The sequence below is a fragment of the Hydra vulgaris genome, chromosome 10 (genome assembly GCF_038396675.1).
Source record: "Hydra vulgaris chromosome 10, alternate assembly HydraT2T_AEP".
Lineage (NCBI taxonomy): Eukaryota > Metazoa > Cnidaria > Hydrozoa > Anthoathecata > Hydridae > Hydra > Hydra vulgaris.
In genome coordinates this window covers 48,269,793-48,290,974 of record NC_088929.1, presented here as the reverse complement: position 1 = coordinate 48,290,974, position 21,182 = coordinate 48,269,793, and the positions used below count along the sequence as shown (strand labels likewise).

Here is a 21,182-nt window from a genome sequence, read left to right as displayed (position 1 = left end):
CGGATTTCTGTTATTTCATATTTTTCTGGAAAAAAAATTTTTAAAATGATAAATCACACAATAATACACACGTAATTAAAATTGAACAAAATTTAGAATACATTAACAATTACAAATGAATAAAAAAAAAAAAAGTACCTTTTAAGTGCTTTGTTTGAATCTTTGTTGAAATATTATAATAAAAAAATATCTTATAAGTAAATCTGTTACTCAGATCATTTTACTCACTGAGTTAATTTTCATGAGTATTTATACATCTCAATAACAATTTAAGATAACCATAAAATTACTCCCCGCTATCAATTAAAATAACTTGCACACGTTTTTAATATGTAACTCCCACGAGTTTAAAAATATGTATAACATAAATAACCTTTTAAAAATAGCGTAAAACCATATTATTTAACGAACTTATTTTAATTGAGGTGTGGGAGTACCGCAAATATTTTCAAATAAAATTTGATATTACAACTATACACTTTATATATTTACGACACATTTTTATTACTATTAATTATAGGTAAGTTTAAAATAAATTATAAAGATTCCATGGCTTTAAATTTTTTTATTTTCATTATTTTATTTTTGTTTTTTTTTTGAAATGAAAAAACAATAAAATAACATTTTTTAAAAATATGAAATACTTTTTAATTAAGTAACTGCTAAATAAAACTACGTTATAAAAACTTTTATGTTTAAATTATGTCAATAACGGCACCATTTTTAGAGCGGCATTGAGTTTGTGCGAAAATGTTTAGAAAGGTTAAAACACCGAACTAAACAAAAGCATAAACTATCTATAAAAATAATTTCTTATTTTTCAAGATTTTCAATATTTAATTTAGAATAAAATTATGCATAATTTAAAAAAATTTATATTATTATACAATAAAATATATATCATTATATAGTAATAGAAAAAGTAAAATCTTTTATTTTTAATTTTGTGCTTGGCTATGTTCTTCAAACAATAAAATACTAATCGTATATTTTTTCGCATGGGCCTTTACATCAAGCATATATGGTATAATCCCGCATATATAGGCTTTTTAATAAAAATCCCGCATGGGCTTTTTAGAGCCACCACGCCCCTGTATATATATATATATATACATATATATATATATATATATATATATATATATATATATATATATATATATATATATATATATATATATATATATATATATATATATATATATATATATACAGGGCCTAATTTAACACATTTATATACAGGGCTTAATTTAATGGTCTGACATTCTCTGGCTAAAACCTCAGATTGTCCGATCAATTTAATCAGACATTTTGACCGACGAGAAATAAATTTTACAAAATAAATTCTACAAAAGCTTGGACAGAAACAGCGTGCAATTGAATGCTATTGCTGACCATGCAAATGATTGTTTTTTGTTTACAACTTGACAACAACTATTTAGATGTTTTGATGATTTAAACATTTCAGAAATAACGTTAAGCGAAACTTAAACTAGGAAAAAAATTGAAAAAACTAAAGAATAAGCAAAAAAATTCCTATGAAAAAATATATTAGCTTTGAAATAAAACTAAAAAAACTTGAAGTTAAAATTACTTTTTGTTACATTTTTAATTGCATTTGAAAAAAATTACTTTAAAACTTTTGAAACGTTTAATTAAAGTTACGCAAAACGCTTTTACAAATTACTTCTATTGATTGTTTAATAAATGAACAAATTTTATTTAAATTATTGAAAAGAGAAATTAAATTTTCGAAAAAAAAAAAAAAGTATAATAATTTTATGTTGTATAAACATTTTTTTAAAAAAGTTGCAAAAAAAAAAAAATGTTTAAAAAAACAACCTAGTCTTTTTAAAATAGTAATTTTTATTCATTTCATGCTTTAATTAGTATGTCAAGTTTAAAAAAAAACTTAAATAATTCTTTGTAAAAATAGAAACAAAAAAAAAAGCAATTAAATCATTGGAAGATTTTAATTTAACTTAATCATAATTAAATTTATAATTTAAAGTAACTTAAAACAATAATCTTTTATAGATTTTTAGAAAGACATGGAAAAATAGTTTTAAATATTTAAATTTTTTATAAAAAATACACATTAGGGTGGCCCTTATTTTTGAAGTTTTAAAATATCATTGTCTGATCCCTCAGATGAGTTCCAATATATAAAAAAATAATTCAGGCCAAATATGAGCAGGATTGAACAATATTTAGAGGTGGCTCAACTAAGCTTTAGTTTTGTGAGAATACCAAAATCGGCGAAAAAAAATTTCAGGTTCTTTTCAATAAATGATTTTGAATATTAAATGAATAAATATATTTCAATCAATAATTTGAACTAGATATCATGTTTCAATAATGTACTAATCTAAAAAATAATTAAATATAAAATTATAATAAATATAAAGGTAATAACGCATAAAAAAATGTTCTTCAATATATCTAAATAAATAATTTATAATTTTCATCAGTAATTTTATTATTTCATAATTTTCTTCAGTCATTTTTTTCAGTAAACAAAACTAAACATGTAATATAATTTAATATTAGCACCTATTGGGCATCTTATATAATATTTAAATAAATCTTGTGCTAGTTCTTTGTAGCCATCTTGTATTATAAATTTCTTCTTCTACTGTTGTTTGTTAATTAATCAAAATAAAATTTCTATTTAATAGTTATCAATAATCACAGATATTAGCAATCAGCAAAGGTTAGTATGTCAATTTAATTATAAAATATATTATGTTATATATATAATTATATGAGGGAGTCTGTATGACTGTAGATTTCGTTTTGTATTATTGCATGGCATGTCAATGGCATGTGTAATTTTGTAATTTGTTTATGCCAAAAATTGCATAGTTTAATATTATGTTATAATATTATGATGATTAGTATAAATCTGTTTGGCATTTTTAGATGGCATTGCGTTCAGAAATTTATCTTGTTAGCCCTGCTGAAAGAATTGAAGGTAGTAAATTGCCATCAGGGAAGCAGGTTCTTGGTCACTTTCTACATCTCCACAATGTTTTGAAAGAGGATATTCGAAAGGCTGCAACCCACGCTATTGAGAAAGTTGAAGATTTCTGGTTTCGAGCTAAAATTCCAACCAGGCATCATCAAGATTCCATCAAAAAGCTTGAGCAATTATTCTTCGAGTGGAAAAGTCTAAAGAAAAACAAGAGCCGCAAGACCGAGACTCAACAAACAAATAAAACCGCATTTTCAGCCGCAATAGAAGAACTGTTTGACATTGCACATGGTGACGCCATGGAGCTAATTGAGAATCAAGAAGATAAGGTCTTTCTGGAATCTCAAAGAAAAAAGGGACGACCTGGCTGCATGGGCGGAATCGATAAGGTTCTGCTTCAACAACAAAAAAAGCAGAATGAGAGAAAGCAGATATTGCAAAAGAGAGTACATCGATCTCAACTTGATAAAAACACCTTGCTAGATAAAGCTGTGTTGGAGAGCAGCAGCGCTGATTCAGAAGAAAGTCAGTCTGAACCTGAAGATGAGGATCCAGTTCTAAGCACAAGTACTGTCACGAAAGCGAGGACGCCAAAGTGTTGTTTCACCACAGCTGGCATCTATGCTTGATAGAAATAAAATGAGCGACAGGGCTGCTATGATGGTCATCGTTGAGGCTTCGAGGGCTCTTGGACAAGACGCTGAATCACTCGCTTTGAATAGATCAACCATCCAACGACTCTGTCAAAACACCGACAGCAAATTGCCTCCGGAATCATTCAACATTTCAAGCCAAATACTGCTCTTACAGTACACTGGGATGGCAAGCTGATGCAAGATCTGACTGGAACAGAGAAGGTGGATAGGTTGCCCATTCTTGTCACAACAATGGGGAAGACAAAGCTTTTGGATATTCCAAAGATTCCTGCAGGTAATACATAATGGTATAATATATAATGGTATAATATATATGCCTACTTTTATTTTAGTTAAATGTTTTTATAAATTTCGAAATCATTTATTATTATGAAATGTGAATGTGAAATCATGTCAGACAAACTTTAATAAAGACTACTATAAATTACTTTTTAGGCACTGGACAAGACGAGGCCAAAGCAGTCTATGATGCTATCCGAAAATGGGAGCTGGAAAACTTTGTCCATGGTATGTGTTTCGATACAACCTCTTCCAACACCGGTCGGCTGTCTGGCGCTTGCGTTCTTCTCGAACAGCTACTAGGGCGGCCTCTACTGCACTTTGGTTGTCAACATCACATCATGGAACTGGTATTGGCTGCTGCTTTTTGTGTCTGTATGGGACCCAGTAAAGCTCCAGAAATACTCGTTTTCAAACGATTTCAAGCACAGTGGTCATCCTTTGACCAGGAAAGTTATGAAGATGCCTTTTCGGATGATGTTGCCTCAGCTGAACTCTCCGAAGTCAAACATGTAATCATTGTTTTCTGTGAACAGCAGCTGCAAGATCATCAGCCACGAGATGATTATCGCGAGCTGCTCAAACTGATGCTCATCTTTTTAGGAAGAAAGCCTACAGATTGGAAGAATTTTCGAGCGCCTGGGTCAATGCATCAAGCTCGATGGATGGCGAAAGCCATTTACAGTATAAAGGTTTGGCTGTTTCGATCACAGTTTAAGCTGACCTTGCGAGAGTCTCGTGGCCTACTACGTGTGAACATATTTCTTGCAAAGGTTTATATCACGTTCTGGTTTTTGGCGCCTCTGGCTTACAAAGCTGCTAGGAATGATCTACAACTTATTCAACAACTCCAGGCTTACCCTGATCAAGATATTGGTGCCGCAACATCACGCAAACTTGCGGCCATCTTTGGTACCTGTCAGAAGATTTGATCCTTTTCAGTCTCTTCGATCCAGAAGTGGATTTCACTACGAAGCGCGAAATTGTTAAAAGATCATTAGAACAGGAAGGAGAAGAAGTACCTTTGAAACGTGTCGTGGTGGACTTGGCGACAGTACAACAAAAGACGCTTCCTGATTTTGTCTCAAAAAGAAGCAGAAACCTGTTTTCTATTCTGGGCATGCCAGATAGATTCCTGGCCGAAGATCCTGAATCATGGAACAGGAGAGATGACTTCAAGGTTGCAGAGGCAATCGTGAAATCCCAGGCAGTAACAAACGACCATGCAGAACAAGGAGTTGCCTTGATCCAAGATGCAACAAAGTCTGGCCGATTTAAGAGCGAAGAACAGCTGCAATATGCTCTGCAGGTTATCGAACAGAACCGGGCAAACTTTCCGAATGTGAAAAAATCCACCTTACTTCACAATTAACTAGTTCAACTAAGTGAAGATGTGTAACTTTGTGTATTCTATTGTTTCTGTGTTTGTCTCTGTAATTAAGAACTGTTTTTAGTAGTTAGAATTAATTTTTTGTATGAAACTGATGGCAAAATGTGCTGAATTCTGTCACAGACATCAAAAATTCGTATATGAGAAAACTTTGACGGCGTTGAGCCACCTCTAAATATTAATATTTTTTTATGAAACTTTACACATAATTTTTTTGTATGAAATGGAACCATTTAAAATGGTCAGACTTAACATTGCTCTTATTTAATTTTTTATCATCATATAAGGGCCACCCTAATACACATATACTAAAAAAAATTTAAATATAACATTTAATTTACACATAATGCATTTACTTGAAACGATCAATTTTTGATTTTATTTAAAGCATAAAATAAAAACTTTAAAGATCAATGATTAAAAGTTATTTGTAACTTAACGATTTTTTTATTGTATTTAAATTGTTAAAACATCAAAACAGCTGTTGGATCATCAGGAAGAGTTCCTCTTCCTGATGATCCACCAATGGTGAAACTTAAAGTTGAAGAAAAAAGTTAGATAAGTGTTTTTTACTAATTTATATATATATATATATATATATATATATATATATATATATATATATATATATATATATATATATATATATATATATATATATATATATATATATATATAGAACCCTTAGATGTTGTCCGAAAGTTTTTTCGATATTTTGTTGACAAAAAGTAAAAATTAAAATGCAAGACCGGAATTTTTTTTTTTTAATAATGATAGACTGCCTGCCCCAACCAAACCCTCAGTCGATGTAGCAGCACTCCCTTGCGGGTCAGGCTATTTGTCAGTCGATGTAGCAGCACTCCCTTGCGAGTCAGGCTATTTGTCAGTCGATGTAGCAGCACTCCCTTGCGAGTCAGGCTATTTGTCAGTCGATGTAGCAGCACTCCCTTGCGAGTCAGGCTATAAGATAGTCGATGTAGCAACACTCCGCGCATGATTTACAGTAAAAAAAATAAAAATAAAAACATTTTATTAAAAAAAATAAAAATAAAAACATTTCATTAAAAAAAATAAAAATAAAAACATTGTTTATATTGTTAAAAACATTCAAAATGTTATAAAAACATTCAGAATGTTTTTAAAAACATTCTGGTCAATTAAATTTGCGTTTTTGTGGTTTTTTTAAAAAACGATTAATTTGTAATTAAATTAATGGTTTTTACTTTCGTCCAACACGGAAATGTTGGACGAAAGTCAAAAGTAATTAAAAGTGACGTATGTGTTGGCGTAAGAATCACTTTTTTCCTTCCGCTCTTCCTAAAGCCAACAAACTATAGAACTATATATATATATATATATATATATATATATATATATATATATATATATATATATATATTAGGGTTATGACTTTTTGACTTTTTTAAAAAAAATAATTTTCTGTGTCATAAATTGATGAACTTTTGTTAGAAAACATTGAAAACATGTTCAATTCCTCTAGGTTGTAAAAAAAGATCACCCCGCAATTAAAATTATGAATTCTCATTTGATTAATCTTGTTACTGCTACTACTAATACGAGTGGCTTTGCTGAAAATCATTTAAAACTTGTATAGATTAGAAGTATTTAGAACTTTAGGACATTTTGGAAAATTCCAAAATATTTTAGATGACTTTAGAACATTCTGGAACCATTTAAAACATTCTGGAACAATTAAGAATATTCTAGAACAATTTAGAATATTCTAGAACAATTTAGAACATAATGGAACATTTTTAAACATTCTGGAACAATTAAGAATATTCTAGAACAATTTAGAACATTCTGGAACAATTTAGAATATTCTAGAACAATTTAGCCTGTGTATATATAGTTGCTTATCTAATTTTATAGTTATTACAGAAGCAACACATGGCGACGTACAAGTCTAGCGATAGTAGCATTCGGAAGAACAAGGTTGTCTGGACTAATAACCTGGTAAAATTTGAAGACTCTCATATAAGAGGAAGAATGGTCCCTTTGGAAGAATATTCACTGGAAGAAAAGCCCAGAATGCCTCTCTAAAAGCAAATTATCGGAGGCTACCATTTCTTTGGACCAAAAATCAAAGGAAGAAAGGAGCTAATAGCGAAAATTTCCAAAGAAGTCACCAAATTGTGGAAGATTAAACTGAATTTTCCTCATGTATCTGATCAAGTTATGCAAGCAAAGCTTGATAAAATACTGAAATGCTGTGATGAATGTGTCAAGCGGGAAAGCTACGAACTTGATGAAATTTTTGATATTACTAAAGTGGATGGAACATGGTTACCTTCCGAGGACAAGCGATTGTACCATCTCTAGGTGGAAAGCAAAGGAACAGTGTGGGATACTTTACAGGCCAAGCGGCCAGTAAAGAAACAATCCATCCGTCTAAAAGACAAAAACTTTTGAATAGGTCATCCAACTCATCATCTTACTATCCTGGTTTTAGTGATTCTGACTCTGAGGACAGTGAATATGAAAAGGATGAAGAAGAAGAATGAAAGAAAATGATGAAAATGAAAGAAGAGAAATCAAGCTGGATGTCCTGGAGTAGATGGCGGGGAAAAAATTATTGCTCAAGGAAATTCTAAAGTCCTCAATGAATTTCACCTATGGAATTCAATATAGAAGATTGTTGCAGATACCACCGGTGTTAACACTGGAAAAAAAAATGGTGTTGTTGTAATATTGCAATGAATGTTCACAGAGAAACGATTTAACAAACCTCAGTTTATCCGTTGTCAACACCATGTATTAGATAGAATCCTCCGTTTGGTGATGGATGAAGAACTTGGAAGTAAAACACAATCGCCGAATATCGAATAACTTGGCTGAAGTACTGAATCCATTCAAAAAGGCTTTAAGCTCTTTGAAAAATCACTGGAAGCAAGAGCCATTCATACTACAGATCACCAGAAGTAATCAATGCGCAGAGCGCACAATCAAAGTAATGAAGGAAATGTATTCGTCATGCAAAAACAAAGACAAATTGCACCTACTATTTCTTCTATGCAATAAGCGAGAGCAAGAGCAAGGTCAACGGTTTGAGTCATTGTTGGATTAAAAATTTATTGTATTACATGACTATAACATTCTAAATACATTTGAATACATAGTAGTACTCATGTCAAAGTCGATTTTTCAATGGCGGGGGTGAATTTTTTTCAAAAGATATGCATATAATAGTTCATATTGTGCTTTTTAGGTAAAAGTTCATCAAAATACAGTACAGGAGCATGGGGTTGAAAAAAAAAGTCATAACCCTAATATATTATATATATATGAAAAAAACATACTTTTCAAATTTTATATACTAGAAAAAAACATTTTTTTCAAAATTATTATGCATATTTAAAACTTAGTAAAAAAATAGTTTTACAACTCGGAATGCATCGGAATTAAAAGTTTAACTTTTAAATATTTAATGCTACAAACAAACAAAATGACATTTTAAAGACATTAAAAAGATATTTCAAAATTCAATTATAAAGACTTGAACAAATAAAACTTATGTCGAAAAAATTTCAGAAAAAAAATAAGAATAATAAAAGTAACAAAAAGTATTAAAAAAAAAAACTAACATCTTTTAACTTAGTTAGCAGGAGACTAGTGGGAGAGTTAGGAGGGCAGACTGAAAGATCAATTTCATTCCATATAGGAATATCCAAAGAACTAACTGATGAGCATTTTCTTTTAATAATAATGCTATTGTTGTATACACAAGGGAGCAAAGAAGTATCGTCTGCTAATGTGATGGGAAATGTATACTCTCCTGTAAATGTCTGTAAACCAATTACATCTTCAGTACAGCAATCTAAAAAATTTAAATAAATTTGCACTTTTTTATCACAATAAGTTTAGCAACTGTATTTTAATAAATGATTGGTTTCAAACTTTACAAAAATCACTTTAAAATTATGAACTATAAATATTTTAAAAACAGAATTACCTGCTTAAAAAAGCAGGTAATTCTATGTGAAAACATCCAATTTATTCAAATAACTCAACCTAAAATCTCAAATTTTGCAAATTATTACATAATCCTAAAAACTTTACTTTTTAATTCCAACCAGTTTCAAAGATAAATATTTCAACTTAGCCTTAAACCAGTTTCTAATACTTAGAAAAATAATTTTGGCCCATTTTTTCTAAAAATATTTTTTTTGGAGATTTTGAATCTAATTAAACAACTTAAAAACTATTTAAAACCAAATCTAACACCTAAAATTGAAACATTTTTGTGCTGATTAGTTCAATCACAAAGAATTAGAGAGAGGTTTTTTTCTAAATCAAAAACAAAAATATTTTAAAATTAAATTTATTACTTGGTAAGAATTATATCTAAGTTATCAGCAAGGCCACATAATAAATAGCAAGTTTTTTCCAAGTTATAAATAAAATTAGCATGAAAAATTTGTCAATATGGTCACCTCCTTGAATCGGATAAAAACTATTAACCAATGCACCAACATAGTTATTCCGGAAAAAAATCATACAAAAACGTAAAATAAATCAAACAACACAAATATTTATTGAATGCAAATCTAAAATCAAATTTTTAATTAGAAACAATTTTAGTTTTAATGCAATTATAGTTTTGCATTTTTCAAAACTTAAAAAAAAAAAAAAAAAAAAAAAAAAAAACCATGTCTTCAAACCATTTATTTATGCTGATTTTTCAAACTTGTTTTTCAAATAAGATAGCAACTAGTTCACTTAAGATTTTTTTATTTTTGAGTTAACTCTTATTTTCTTGTAAACTATACTTCAGCTTGAAGCAACTTAAAACAAAAAATATAAAACCTTAAAACTTTTAATGTTATTATATTTGTAAGTCTCTCAACTCTATACTCTGAAATATAAAGCTTGTTAAACAGTTGCATGGAGAAAAAAGTTGAGTGTGGACTACTAATCTACCAATATCTATTTCCTAAGTTCAAATCCATCCTACTTCAAAAGGCAAAGGATGGATTTGAACTTAGTTAACAGACTATTGGTAGACTAGTTGCCCACTTGCAACTTATTTTTCCATTTTTGTGTTGGCTTTAGTTAATTTTCTTTTGCTGTTAATTTAAATAACTGTTAATTTAAATAACTGTTAAATTAAATAACACTTTGTAACTCAATGAAATTCAATTAGCAATGGATATTAACTGTCTAACTGTCAACTATTATAAGATTTACAATTATCACGAATTACATCACCATCAATTTCAAACTCCTTCATTGACAAAAACTTTATTTTGATTTGACAGAAATGAATTGATCGGTAAAATTTCTACTGGTTTACGGTCTAAGTAATTGGATATATATATATATATATATATATATATATATATATATATATATATATATATATATATATATATATATATATACATATATATATACATATATTTAAACAACTTTAAAATGTATTCTACAAAATAGAGTGCTCAATGTTCTTAAAAGAACAGAGCAATTATAAATTAATAAAGACTCATCAGAAATCATTTCTGATGAGTCTTAATTGATGAAACACAGTGTAAAATAAGAAAAATTTTTGTTAAGTGGTTTTCTACTAATTTTTATATGTATAAATATATATATATATATATATATATATATATATATATATATATATATATATATATATATATATATATAGATCTTCTATAGCCTATTGATATAAGCATTTGCTCACTAGTTTTGCTTATCTTTATAGCATACTACTTTTTAGAAAAAGAAGAAAAAAATGAAGAATAAAAAAAAAAATTGCTGCCCCATGCCAAACCTCAGTGTATATATATACACAGGCCTTGGCAGGAGTAAATGAGTGAAAAAGCTGAGAAAAATTCTCCTAAAACAAATCTGGCAAGCCATGCGAGCTACTCCTCTAAACAGCTTCTTACAAGAGCTTTTGGATTTGCACGAGCTATCTATTTATTCAATAAAAATTGCTAAATAAATACAAAATTTGGTTTTATACTTATTTTTATTTTTTTTAATTTATTTTTTAATTTATTTTTTCAAACTTATTTAACTTGGTCTTATTTATTTTATAAGCATATGTTTGTAACGCTAATGTAACAAGAATATATACATAACAAGCATCATGTGTGTATTAGGGTGATTCATATTTGACGAACTTTTGAAAATCAAGTTGGTCCTACCTGGAATGGTTGACCAATAATATAAAAATAATTTTAAGCCCAAAAATTTTAATGTCACGTGACTTTAGAGGTCCCCGCCAGTCAAATTTGTGTATAAAAACATATCAACTTCAGGGGTCTGGCGGGGACCTTTAAAATCAACACGGAAAGCCAACTTTTATTCTATATGGTATATTTTAGACTTCTTATTTATAATAGGGTAGGACCAAAAAGAAATACGGTGGTATTTATTCCACATGATGCGGAGAAAGTGGCCCAAAAACGGTTTTTTTACATAAAATGACGCATTACTATGTATAACTGACGCTGGTTTATTCATCATATTTAGGCCAAATTTTGAAAATTAATATTAGATCTAAGCATTAATAATGTTTATATAGAAGGGGCGTGTCAATAGCTACCCGCCCCCTCACCCTATTATTGGAGATTTATACCCCTTCTATCCCTTCTTTGTTAGAAGGAAGGGGGGCGAAGTTATTTAAATTTTATTATAAATCATAATATTTAAAATTACTTTATTTTCTTTAGCAAAAAAAGACAATATAAACATTAAATTATGATTACATTTTGATTCTTATTTTGGAATATTTATTCATATTCGTATTCGTATCATATTGTTGTATTTGCGGAAGACATATTGTCGTAATTTTACATTCTGTGTACACACACATTTATCTATAACACACAGAAAATAAAAGGTATACTATCTGCGGTTATATAAAAAATTATTATTGTAAAATACATGTGACTTAAACAAAGAATGAAATATCAATTGTTTTTATAAATCAAATTACTGTTTAGAAACTAAGATGCCAAGATCGACAAGACTTAAAACAAGGGCATATCTTTGTGAAGAAGAGGATCTTAAAGAAAATCTTTAAGAAATAATGTTTTCAACAAATACAGACATTATTCTCTAATTTCAGTTTAGAAGATCTGGAGACAAAATAACTTCAACAAAAAAGCTGATTGCTTGTACCATTGGTCGTCAAACAGCAAAGTGTTCTGGTCTTGGTAGCTGTCCTGAAAACTGCATTATGTTCGCAGTTAAGAAACCATGGATAGACGGAGGATACAAGGATGGGATACTCACTGACCCATTTATAAGGTAGGCCAAACAAAATTTAATTTAAATTAAAGGGACAGGTTACCATAAACACTACACAAAACTTGAATAATATAATATTTTCTAAACCTGTTATATATATTATTACAGGAAGCATATCGCTGATCTGATCAACAGCTGGGAGAATTTAAAGAAAAGTAAGTGTAAGAACTCAAAAGAAGCAGGAGAAGCTAGACAAGATTTCAAAGAAAAAGGAAAGACGGTTTTCTGGATTGCTAAACCAAATTACAAGATATTCTAAAGAAGACTAGTCTTAATAAGGAATCGTATTGTACCGATATGAAATTTTTGAGAGATCAAAAGACCTGTCGCAAAATGACTCTTGGTAAAAAAGACAAACTTTATAACCGGATAATTAAGAGAGAACAGAGAAGATTAAAACATCCACAGTTAGTACACAGTGTTGAACAGTTTTCTCAGAGAGATGATTTTACTACAGAGCTTCAGTTTTCCTCAGAAACCAGTGATATAAATACCAGCATAGACTCAGATTGTTCGTTTGATTTCGATCAGCCAGGTCCAAGTAATGACACGCCACAGTTAGCCAAGGATTTTATAAAAGATATTGCCATGACTTCAGTTTCCAAAAATATTTCCTCCAGAGATTTGCTGCATGTGTGTACAGATTTGGTTGTTAGTTCAGGTGGAAATGTTGAAGACTTTTTACTGTCTCAATCTACTATTTGGCGGGCACAAAAGAAAACCATCCAGCAAAATGCTGCAAAGCTCAAAATAGAGGTTAAAAAAGCTGCTGAGAAAGCAATTTTCCCTATAATAGCGCACTTTGATGGCAAAATTATTGAAGATATTACTAATGGGAAAAAAGAAAAAAGAGACAGGTTTGCTGTTTCAGCTAATATTGATGGAGACATTAAGCTTCTTGGAATTCCAGCAATGGAGCATGGGACTGGAGCTGCTCAGTATGAAGCTTTGTATAATGTACTGGAAGATTATGGAACACGTGAGGGTGTGAAGGGACTATGTTTTGACACAACTGCCACAAATACTGGAAGACATTCAGGAACCAATATTAGGTTCAGTCAAAGACAGGAATGTATTTTATTAGAGCTTGCCTGCAGAAGGCATATATATGAACTTCATCTCAAACATTTTTGGGAGCAGATTACCTCAGGCAAAACAGCAGCTCCAGAAAATTTAATGTTCAAACGGTTTCAGACAAACTGGAATGACATCAAGGAAACTGTCGATTCTTCCAATTTAATAAGGTTTGATATCAATTCCATCAGCAATGCTTTCTTGACAACCCAGATTGAGGAAACTATCCAGTTTTGCAAAGATGCATTAAACAATAACATATTTCCAAGTAATTAGTATATAAAATATATAGTTCATTATATAAAACAAAAATTATTATGCAACAACTTAGATTGATATAACTTTATTTTTTATCAGTTAAATAATATTATATTTCATCAATATAATTTAGAATGTAATAATTTTATATTTATCAAACAGTCCAATCTAATCAAAAACATTGCATTTAACTCAACGTTCTTTTTTAATTAATTTTTTTTTGGAAGAATCGTGCCTTTTGAAAAGCATTGCAGTTTATTATGCAATTAATATTTTTATAAAAGTGACTTTGTGTTTTTTGTTTAAGTTACAGCAATAATTATAATTTTGAGAGAAAAAATTATACTTTTGTATTATTCTTTTTTATACTATTCTAATTCAGTTCTGGAGAAAAACATAATCTTATTGTTTAAAACTCAAGCAAGTTTCTAAATATCAAGTTTTTTTTTCTAATTATAAATTTTCTTACTAATTCCTTAATAAATTTTTGTTTACAACTATAAGAGGATTAAGTATAAATTTTTGACAGTTATTTTTTGTTTAAGTTATTTCTAACTAAACGTGGTAGTGGTGTGGTGGTAAAGCGCTTGCATCATAAGCAAGAGATTCCAAGTTTGATCCCCACCATGTCCCTGGTAGTACCACGCTCAAAATTTGTGTTTCAAAGTTATAGATTTGAGAGAGGGTTATAACCATATTTAAGTAGCCTCCTCGTCTGTAGTGGCCTTCTCGGCCTTGGGGAGGTGAATTAAAATTAAAAAAAAAACAACTATTTTTTAACTTTTTTCTATAAATAGCAAAAAAATCTCACCACAAGGTTTTATAAAATTAACAGGAAAATTTGTCCCAAATTTGACTTTGGAAATTTGTCTACAATTTTCAATACGATCACCTCCTTGAATTTGATAAAAAATATTTACCAATGCGCCAACATAGTTATTCCTGAAAAAAATCTTATAAAAACAATATAAAATAACTCAAACAACACAAACATTTATTGAATGCAAATCTAAAATCAAACTTTTGATTATGAAAATAAACTTAATTAAACTTTATTACTTGTTTTTTTTTTATTAGAAATAATAAAATTTTAATTTTGAATTTTTATGCTAATTAACTTTCACATGCTGTTTTAGAGCAGGATAAAAAATTATTCAATTTTGTTTACCATATTTACATTAATATTATAAATATCTTCAATTATGTTTGGTGCTTTAAATTTTGTTTAAATTATTTGAAATTTAATATAAACATTTCCTAATTATATATTTATTTACTAAATATAAATTTATACATTAAATATGCATCTAAAACGCTTAAATGCGTTTAGATGCATATTTAATGTATAAATTAACAAGACAAATGCTTACAAAATAAAAAAAGATTTGCTTGACATGCGTGGCGTGACAGACATAAAACCTGGCAGTTTCTTTGGCCAACAGATCCCATTATATGCCAAAAGGCTATATCCTTCTTTAAATCAGATTAAAGTAATAAAAATATATCTTAAATTTGAATTAGAGAGAATTAAAAGCTAAAAATGGAAAACTTTTAAATGGTGTCTAAACGGAAAACTTTAAATCTACCACTAAACATTGTCTTATTAAGCCAAAATGGGAAGATGGATTAATAAAAAAAGTAGCAGCATAATTTTGTTTTGGTGTAGTGGGTAATAAAACAATTATTTCTTTAATTCTGAAAAACTCAGGGCATAATTTGTAAATCATTGTTTTTTCAAAATCAAAAACCCGTAGAATAAGATTCAGACCATTAAAAAACCCAGGAAAACAAGATTTCAGACCATCAAAAAACAAGGGAATAGAATTAAAAATATTTAAAAAAATATTTTCATCTGTAACAAACTTGTCCTTTGCTGTGATAGCATATTGTATAATAAATTGGGTCTTGAAATAATATTATTGTAAAAAGAAAAGGATTTCAGTAAGCATGACACAAGCTCCTGAAGATGATTACAGTAGTAATATCTTGCCCAGGCAGACTCATCTACAAGCAAAGATAAGGCAAAACTTTCAGTACATTTTGTACTGAAAGATTTTCTGAAAGAAATGTACTGAAAGATTTTCATTTTGAAAATAAGACACAACAGCATCTAACACTTTTGCAAATAATGGACGAACTTAACTTATTAGTGTGTGTTGTTGTAAAGCTCATTATGTGTGCAAGTACTAACAGAAAAAACTAAAGCAACAAAAAAAGAAAGATTTTAAACTTTAAGAAATCAAAAAACAGCCAGCATTTTTTTTTTTTTTTTGCATACATAATTTTATTATGCAAGATAAACTACTTTGGATTCCTGATTGAGTATTTGTAGACCTTCATTTCAGTTTCAGTTTTTTAAATTATTTTGTGTTAAATATCTAGTACATAAATAAAAATTTAAAACTGAAAAAAATATTTAGTTTTAAATTTTCTGACAGTTTATCACATTGAAAGTCTAGACAAAACACAACATTTTTGAGAAAAATAAAAATTAACAAAAAACACTTTTTGTGTGGTTGTTATAGTGCTCCCAGAAGTTCTTATTGCCTTATTACAGAGCATCACAGAAGAGCATTTAACTAGGAAGTTCACATCTCCTTTGTCATAACTAATGTCATTTATTGGGCTAGAACTAGCATGAAACCTCAGACCTCTTAATTCTGAGCCAAAACTCCAACCACAAAAATGCACCATGGCTGCGTTAAATAACACTTCCTAAAGGCTCAGTGAACTAATGATAAATTTGGCATTTATCTTATACATAAGGTATATAACTAAGATATGTTTTGAATCTTTTCACTTTTGTGAAAAAGTTGTTTTTAGAATACCCTAATGTTTATATACATATAAACTTGTAAATTATTGAAATTACCTATTGTAATGAATTAAAGAATTACCTATTGTAATGAAATAAAGAATTACCTATTGTAATGAATTAAAGAACTACCTATTGTAATGAATTAAAGAATTACCTATTATAAAATTGAACTTCTTGATACTTTAATCCTTTTGTAAAAAAAGCTGACGAAAACCCATTCTGCAACTATTTAAATTAAAAAAGTATGCACTGAATTGAAAAAGTATGCACTAAATTAAAAAGGTATGTATTACTAAATTAACAAATTAATGAACTTTATCAATTTGTATTAATATGTAACTTAATTAAGAAGAATAAAACATTTTTTTTCAACTTGTCCTATATTTAGAAATAAGAAAGAGTAGAAGTAATTTCTAATCCCTTTTATTTTAAGGAAGCAATATTTTACAATATATTGCACAGTTAATTTAGGACTAATTTATAAAGATGACATTTTCCATATATTTTGTTTAACTAAAAATTGATTAACTAATGTTTAACTTTATATCGCATCATGATTGCCTTAAATAAAAAAAATAAAAAATTACTTACTTGATTTAAAAACTTCTTTAATAATTCATTACTTGTGTTGCTATACTGATCTTTCCAAATTGTACCAGATATACTTATGTTAGCTTTAGCACATGCGATATCTAAAAAGTAAGAGCAAAGACTGCAAATTAACTGTAGAATTTTAAACTCCGTTTTATAAAAAAACTTGCTGAACATTGTTTTTAAGGCTGTGTGAAAATAGTTAATTTCTAAAATTAATGTTTTTAAGATGAGTACTGATTTTAAGGTGGTGTGAAAAATATTAATTTCTAAATTGTTGTTATTGGTGACTTTAATCCTCCTCACACTGAATGTACATTACACTGAATGCATATTACACTAAAAGCTTCTTTCTCTTTTCTACAAATTGTTGTTGCTCAAACAAGCTCTCATATCTTGTTCCATCTTCTACAACTCAATCTCACTTGTCATTCAGTCTTAATGGTGTTTTATTCATCTAGTTTTTGTTCTTCAAATAAACTGCTCAATTCTTAAAATTCTCTTTAATATTCAAATTTAATTTTTCAAATAAAATGCTTTGGAATTTTCAATAATTTCCATGGTTACCTGACTCATTACTATTTTTTAATTTTCTGTTAACCACTTTATTGCACTTAAACAATGTTTTTTGTTTCTAGTAAATTAGATTACTTCCTTGTTATAAAAAGTTTAGCAAAAAGCAAAACAAAATATTGTTCAACTCCGTTTCAGCTAAAGTGCTGCAATTAAATATTTTTAAATTTTAGTAGACAAACATTTCTCTCCTGCTTTTAAGTTGATTGAAATTTTTAAACAGAAATAATTTTAAAATAAGTTATAACTATAGAAAAAATTTAAAACAAAATATAAAAAGCTGCAAGAACCTATTAATTAACAAAAATGAATTGCTAAAAATTAACTAAGCAAGTAAAAATTGTTTTTTGCCCCGTATACCATAAGCTTGGTCACCATGTAACTTTAGTCATTTAAGAATAAATAACAAAAATGCATGCATTTCAAATTTTATAAACTATTGTTACTCCAATGATATTTGTTATCACTTCGTGCATATAAATCATAAAAAAATGATAATGTTTGATTGAAATCTGCTGCAATAATTTGTTTGCAAAACAAATTATTTCAAGTTTTGAAATTATGCATACTGTTGAAATCTAAAATAAGAAAAGTATTGAATAAAATGATCAAATTTAGCACTAATATTAAGAGTCACCAATATTTAAATTTTTTTTTTTTTTTTTGACTTTTAACTAATAAGAACTCTTTTTCTTCAAAATCAATGAAATTTTAAAATACTATAACATCGGTCACTTATGGATTATGTAACGCCAATAAATGATAAAAACAACAATTAGTAGAAATGTCATGAAACGTTGGCTGTGAAAAATGTTTGCAAACCAATTTACAAAATTAAATTAATTGCACTGAACTGATATAATTTGTCTGCATATAAAAATTTCAAAATCTTGCATATTATTAAAACTATAAATAAGATAATAAATTTTATTTTATCAAAGTTTTTTTTATCACAATTGAATTGAAACAAAACAATTTTGTTTCATAATTTTATTATAAAATAACATTAAAAAACAAGTTTTCGTAAATTTGGAAGTTAAATATGTTGTTGCAACATGTTCTATGGATGTTAATTTTGTGATATTATAATTTGTTATTGAGAAGTTAATTTTATAATATTGCAATCTTGAAAATACTTAAGTAAATTATTTAATTATATATATTGCACATTCTTATTTACTTTTTTTTTTTTAATATCTTTGCTTCCAACAAGGCTGCAAACAACCACAAATAAAGTTTGAAGTTACTGGAAGAGAAAAGATGAAGATGGTAGAGCAAGATAACGATTGACAGACAACTTAAAAGATTGCAAATTATATGAATCAGGAAAGTAAAATAAAGGAAGCAAATTCCAAAGTACTGATGTTTAAGGAAAAAAACTAGAGTATTATAAGTTTAAGGAGCACTTAGGAATAGTCACAGAAAAAGGATGAGATTTAATTGAATGACGAGTAACACAAGAATGAATTTTAGTAGATGGCACAAAAGACGCTAGCTATTTAGAGCAGTGCCAATTATAGTATCTGTAGAAAAGAGAAATAAGAAGCAACATTACGATGATTTGATAATGGTTGGAGGTTGGCTGCAAGAGCAGGTCCAACTATGTTTACAATGCGTTTTTGCACCTTGTCTAAAAGATCATTAGAAGATCCACCCCAAATATGGCAACAGTATTCCATACAAGGCCGGATTTGAGATTTATAGAGATAGAGAATAGAATCCGGAGTAAAAAAGTGTCAAGCTCGATAAAGACATGCAACCTTAGCAGATGCTAATTTTGCAACGGATTTGATATATGGTTTCCAAAGAAGATCAGAAGTAAAAGTTAATCCTAAAAGATGAAGGGTACATGACTCCTCAAGTACATTACCGTTTATAAAAATAGGAAGATCTAAACTATTGCAATAACAATTGGCTGAAAAAAATTAAGTTTTATTTGAATTAAAGTTCACCAGCCCCTGCGAGCCCCATGCTATAGCAGAAGTGAGATCCTTTTCAAGCTCAAATGCCCCCTCCAAGCAATCAGAGAGTGTTGGCTTCTTATCATGACAAGAAAAAATGGTAGTATCATCAGCAAAAAATGCCACCTTAGATGTGAGAATATCTGGGAGATCATTAATGTAAATTAAAAACAGTATAGGGCTAAGGATTGAACCTTGAGGAACCCCTGAAGTTACAGAATAAAAAGGTGAGTGCTGTCCATCGAGGACAACTTTTATACTACATTTGGAAGAGAAGGATTCAATAAGCTTAAAGAAGTTACCAGATACACCATAAGAAGAAAGCTTATGGAGAAGACCAGCATGCCAAATTTTATCAAAAACTTTAGAAATGTCAAGAGAGATGGCCTTAACCTCTCCACCTTTATCTAATGCACGATAAAACCTATCAGTTATTACTGTCAACAAATCAACTGTAGAACCAGAAGATCGAAATCCATATTGATGGTCAGAAAGTAAGTTATTAGATTCAAGATGAGTGATTAAGTGTTTGTTAATTAAAGATTCAAAGCTTATGATAGGAAGAAGACGAATGGGACAGTAGTTAGACAAATCAGATCGCTCTCTAGAATTTTTGAAAATAGGGATAACAGATGCTGCTTTCCAGCAGGCTGGAAAACAAGACTCTGATAAGCACTTGTTGAATAGTTTTGAGAGTATAGACGATAACTTCGGAGAACACTTCTGCAAGACAATAACAGGTATGTTGTCCGGGCCGAAAGCTGTAGAAGAGTCTAAGCAGCAAACCACTTTAGATACAGAAGCTGGAGTGACACGAATGTCAAGCAATGGATCAACCTGTTTGACGGCTATATCAAGTAAAGCGCAACTAGTGGAATCCAGAGATAATATTGATGAAAAGTTCTTAGCAAACAATTCAGCTTTGTCTTAAGGTGAGGTGATAAAGTTTGAACCATACAAGAGAGGTGGAATAACAGATTTGCCTTTATTATTGATACTATTAAAGATTCTCAAGAAGTCAGGAGAGCCTTTTGTGATGAAATACGAGATTTCATGAACTGAGAATAGCTTTTTACAATGGTTTCTTGTAGTAATAAACAGATGTCTGTTTTCTGGAGAATTGCTGATTTGAATTGGAGTTTTGCTGATGGATATAAAAGTAATGGTTTTGATTCGCAATTGCAGCAGCACAATGTGAGGAAAACCATGGAGTAGAGTGAGGCTTGATCTGGAATCGTCGAGAAAGAATAAAAGATTCCATGCCAGCCTGAATCTACGAAGTTATGTAAGAAACACATTTGTCAACAGGAAGACAAAAGATTTC

At 29.1% G+C, this 21,182-nt stretch overlaps 2 protein-coding genes across 5 annotated transcripts in view; one reads left to right on the top strand and one right to left on the bottom strand.

Moving 5' to 3' along the window:
• The window catches only part of LOC105845287 (uncharacterized), a 129,047-nt gene that overhangs the window by 43,928 nt on the left and 63,937 nt on the right, over nt 1–21,182 (bottom strand). For 3 of the 4 annotated variants that reach the window (XR_010641309.1, XM_065808187.1, XM_065808186.1), the window contains exons 8-11: nt 17,325–17,425; nt 16,888–16,958; nt 14,727–14,857; nt 8,905–9,137 (exon numbers count right to left, since the gene is read on the bottom strand). Coding sequence is in view for 3 of the 4 variants with exons in the window: in XM_065808187.1 (XP_065664259.1) it covers nt 8,905–9,137; nt 14,727–14,857; nt 16,888–16,958; nt 17,325–17,425 (536 nt within the window). In the remaining variant the exon portion in view is untranslated. The remainder of the gene's footprint in view (nt 1–8,904; nt 9,138–14,726; nt 14,858–16,887; nt 16,959–17,324; nt 17,426–21,182) is intronic. The other variant, XM_065808188.1, reaches the window with a different exon arrangement.
• Nucleotides 3,728–4,841, top strand: LOC136085701 (uncharacterized). Its single transcript, XM_065807007.1, has 2 exons — nt 3,728–3,904; nt 4,066–4,841. The coding sequence occupies exons 1-2, from the start codon at nt 3,805–3,807 to the stop codon at nt 4,839–4,841; spliced, it is 876 nt and encodes a 291-aa protein (XP_065663079.1). The 5' UTR covers nt 3,728–3,804.

Excerpts from the sequence above, each read along its gene's own strand:
- LOC136085701 (XM_065807007.1), top strand. The coding sequence starts at position 3,805 with ATGCAAGATCTGACTGGAACAGAGAAGGTGGATAGGTTGCCCATTCTT. Across the intron at positions 3,905-4,065 it reads TATTCCAAAGATTCCTGCAG|GCACTGGACAAGACGAGGCC; the intron begins GTAATACATAAT and ends ATTACTTTTTAG.